The sequence below is a fragment of the Zingiber officinale genome, chromosome 9B, assembly GCF_018446385.1.
Source record: "Zingiber officinale cultivar Zhangliang chromosome 9B, Zo_v1.1, whole genome shotgun sequence".
Taxonomy (NCBI): Eukaryota; Viridiplantae; Streptophyta; class Magnoliopsida; order Zingiberales; family Zingiberaceae; genus Zingiber; species Zingiber officinale.
The window spans coordinates 40,894,868-40,899,507 of NC_056003.1; the positions used below are offsets into that span (position 1 = coordinate 40,894,868).

General features: G+C 38.0%; 1 protein-coding gene across 1 annotated transcript; it reads right to left on the minus strand.

Annotated features, from left to right (window-relative positions):
* Positions 1–3,013: 3,013 nt before the first annotated feature.
* On the minus strand, positions 3,014–4,360 carry LOC122022520 (protein G1-like4). Its single transcript, XM_042580545.1, has one exon. The coding sequence runs from the start codon at positions 4,132–4,134 to the stop codon at positions 3,526–3,528; it is 609 nt and encodes a 202-aa protein (XP_042436479.1). The 5' UTR covers positions 4,135–4,360; the 3' UTR covers positions 3,014–3,525.
* Positions 4,361–4,640: the final 280 nt, after the last annotated feature.

Here is a 4,640-nt window from a genome sequence, read left to right on the forward strand (position 1 = left end):
CCCACTTGGACTTTCCTTTGTCTAACTCTCGAGTTAGGACTTGCCTTGCCTAACCACCGAGATAGGATTTTACCATTGTCTAACTCCTAGTTAAGACTTTACCAGTCAAGTACCGGTACTTTATGATTTACTTGACTTCTCTCTCATATGCCCCACAACATATTGTCAAAACATCGAAACTCAAACTCGACTCCACTCGAGCTTAGTCAAACTGGTCAACCTTGACTCAAGAAACGATTGCACCAACAATCTTCCAACAAAGATCAAGTTGTTGATATCTTTACAAGGCTCTCAAATTTGAAGACTTCATCAAGATGCAAAATTTGCTTGGAGTCGCAAAATCAAGTTTAAGAGGGGTTGTTGAAAATTAAACTTATTTTTGAATAGAGATAAAGTTAGAAGGTAGAGATAGAATAGATGAGGTGATTCGTGAGATAGAGATAAAGTCAGAAGATATAGATATAATATTATGGATAGAGATAGAATAAATGAGATGACAATTGTTGATAAGAATGAGTATTCATGATAAAAAAAATTGTATAGATTCAATGTATTTGAGATTAGTGGCTATCCAATAAGTTTATAAATATATTACTTTTCAATAAATGGAAAAAGTGGAGTTCACATTTCTTTTCTTATTCTTATTCTCCTCTTCCACATATATAGAATGCATTTCTTCTCCCATAATTCTTTTTCCAAGACTTTTTATGGCAAGAGGGTTCCTAGATTTGCTAATGAAATAGGATTACTCTATTGGTAAAAAAAGAGTACTAAACTATCAAATATCTAAGATAATGATTGAGAAAAAGGGAGGCAAAATCAATCACAATCATCAAATTATGTTTTGCAAATAATGTTATCCATATGGTGCCAATTGACTAAAAAGTTTAAGATGTTATTATAGAGATTGGAAGTCTCTTACATGGCAAACGATATCATTAACTAGAATCATTTCATAAGGAGGTCGTATAGGTTAAAAAGGATAGATAACGGAAACTCAATAAAGCATCTAAACACATTCGAACACCTTATGAATAAGTTAATCGAGGTTAAATAGAACAATTCACATGACCTAACAAAAATACTCATTACTTCTAAAATCACTTTTAGTGCTTGATCACAATATACCTTCTTTTACATATGAAACTTAATTATTTGTCTTTTACCCCTTGCCTAGCTAGCTAGCTCAACTTCAACCCTCGTACTTAAAGAAAGTCGTATTTCTCAAGAAGTGAGAAAGGTGTATATATATATTACATCTATCTTTGCTACATAACAAAGTCTCAACTTTCCTATGAGCATGTATATATCCAATAGACATAAGAAAGCCAAGACATAAGAACTTCGACATAAAGTTATATTCTATATATATCGATCAGTACTGGTTGATTAATTAGAAAATATTATTATGTCAAAATTGATCTCAAACAGGCAAATAGGTAGTCTTGGTATACATTTCTTTTAATTAGTTTTGGTACATGCATAAATAAAATTAACAAATGAGTTTAAAAGATGTTGTGACTTGGAAATATAATAAGAACAATAATAATGCCTCCATTTTTTAGCCCTTGATAGTTCGATTAAAGAGTATTATTTTTTTTTATAATTCTTTCAAGACATATATTCTTTTTGTTCACTAAAGAGAACAACTTTGTCTTACCTTCGACATGCCCCCTTTTCTACCACCTATTAAACATCTTGGATCCAAGCAAGACATATTGGTGGGATAGGAAACATATTGGTGGTTATATGGATCCAATACTATATCGATACAAATTTATAAAGGGATATCTTGTCTAACCCAAAGAACTCTCATACATATATATAGCTAGCTTTTCATTGTAGTTCCATCATAAAATTGAGTTTCGAAAAATTATTGTACACCAAATAGAGAAATATGTTTAATTAGTGTAAATCTTTTATCCAAGTTCTTCCAAAAAAATCTTTTCTTGAGGTTCATTACAACAACTTCATCATATATATTACTTGTGCTTTCTATGATCATCACTTATTTAAACCTTTATGTCTTCGCATTTAGATATGTAACTAAATTTGAGTTTAACTTATCTACTGTAATTTAGTTTTAACCCAACTTAAAGTTTACTTTCATTTGAATTTCTAATAGCTAATAATAGCATAATTAAGAAAATAAAATAAGAATAGTATAAAAATTATTTACATACTGATTTCATTTTTATCAAAGATTTGTCTCAATTGATGAAATACTTATTTATATATATATATATATATATATATATATATATATACACACACACACACACACACCCCTAAAGCATCAACCAAAAACAGTTCGCATTAGCAAATTTGAGAATTAAACATATCAATATGATAAAAGAGTAGTTGATATTGTAGTAATTTGTGCAAATGTAATTTGGAGTATAGTGAATGATTTTTCTACAACCATAAGTTATCCAAAAACTAGTTATCTCTAAGTACTTCTCTTAAAATCAATTATATTAATTTGAAATAATGTTCTTCATTATAGATGATATGCTAATTTATGAGAATGTAAACATATTAAACTCAAACTTTAAATAAGAGTAGCACGTATTATTTGGTTTTAGCATATCGGAACTCACAAAGGATTCTTATTTGCTTTGCTATATCACTCGATCGGTTTGCTTTGCTACCTTTGCAATCACATCCCTTTTTTGTTTATGTTATCGTTAAACTTCATGATTTGGCCGCAAGTTAATTCAATTATATTGAAAGTGCGAGAGAATTGAATCAAGAAAATACTAATTAAGAAGCTACAAGTATGATCGATACCTCTGTCAAAATTAAGTAAGAATTAAACCATTTGAGATTTTGCACATGAAGAAGAAAGCTTTAATTAGTAGCAGATCGAGATTAAATGAAAACCCTATACATAAAACTGCATTGGTGACCCTAAACCCTAATTAATGTATATATATATACAATACTTTTAAAAGGATGAGCTTATTTAGTTTTTGGGAACTCTTCCATCTAAATATATGCACACACTCCACTCTTTCCAAAATGCTGTCAACTCACTTGTAATAGCTTGATAAGCTACTTCTTTTTCACAAAGGGAACCACTTTTGGATACTGAATTAGAAGCAAATGATGAATAGAGCAGAAATATATATACAAGCACACACATATATAGATATAGATATAGATATAATTGAAAGAAGTTGCTGCAGAGTTGCACCAGTGATTTCATGGTGGTGATATATACATAAGTAGAAAAGGATCGATATACTGAAGCTGTAGCTCGGATGGGGATGGCAGTAGGTCAGTCAAAATTGCAACAGTGGGATGGGGAGGATCCTCTTTCATTGTTCTTAATGGCGATCGTCCTCGGCCTGGCGGCTTGTCTCCGGCTCTGCAGCGCCGGCCATGGTTTCATGGTATTGGTGTGCGCGATCGATCGAATGCTAGCTAGGAAGAAGTAATGGAGAGGTGGTAGGAGAGGTCGATGGATGATGGGTGATTAAGGGGAGTGGAGTTTAGGGTGGGTGGGTGGTTGATGGATGGTGATCAGGCGGCGGCGGGCGGGGGCGGCGGCGGAGGGTGGTGTTTCTTGCGTTTTTTCTTCTCGTAGCTGATGCCGCGGGCGCGGGACTGGTGCTCGCGAACTTCGCGGAGGTAGAGGCGGACTGCGCGGGCGGCGAAGGGGTTGGTCTCGGGGTTGCCGATGTTCTCGTCGTAGGCGGCGCGGAGGCGGCCGATGAGGGAGTCGAGGCTGCCCCAGGCCTGGCGGAGCGGGCAGGTGCACGGCGCCGGCGCGGGGGTGGGGCGGCCGAAGAAGGGGCACACGTGGGCGTGGATCTTCGTCTTCCCGAACTGGTCCAGGTACCGCAGGAACTCCAGCACGTGCGCGCTGCTGCAGTGCGACAGCAACAGCGGCGGCCGGTGGTTCCGCAGATACTGCCCGAACGTGTTCCAGTCCCGCCGCTTCTGCGACTCGTACCGGCTCGGCGAAGGAGACGACGACGACGACGACGACGACGCGCCCGCCCCAGCTCCTTCCCCCGACGAGGAGGAAGCTGCGGCCGCCACCGTCACCAACCTCACTGGGCCTCCTCCGCCGCCGCTGCCGTTGCTGTTGGAGCCTGCAGGGCTATCCGAGTTCGACAGAAACTCCATATTAATTAAAACAGATGTCGATCGTTCTCAAATATTCCTCTCATGAGTCGTGCACATGCATCTTCTTCAAACTCCGTAGATAGAATCCATGATCGGTGTTCACCACAATCTTCATCGAGACATTAATAATTACAACAGTAAGCTAAGCAAGAGAGAGAAAGGAGAGGAGAAGTTTGTGTTTACTCACTTGAAGGGAAGGGAAGGGAAGGGAAGAAAGGTTTGTGCATGGAGGTTGGTGGTGGTCTTCTGGTGGCCTTTTTGTAGGGGTCGACCGCCAATGGAAGGGGGAGGAGGGTTGGGAGGGGACTGTGGACACAGCTAGGGCTTCTGTGTCAATGGCGACAAGGTTGACAGGGAGATGAAAGGGATGTGACGGCCAATAAAGTGAACATACTGCGAGATGCTATTTGTTTCAAATCAAAAAACAATTAAATGGGACCCCAGCATGCGGCCAATTGTCCTGGGACATGTTCATGCATTATATTTTTTTTTTTTAAAGCCCCTCA

Excerpts from the sequence above, each read along its gene's own strand:
- LOC122022520 (XM_042580545.1), bottom strand. The coding sequence starts at position 4,134 with ATGGAGTTTCTGTCGAACTCGGATAGCCCTGCAGGCTCCAACAGCAAC.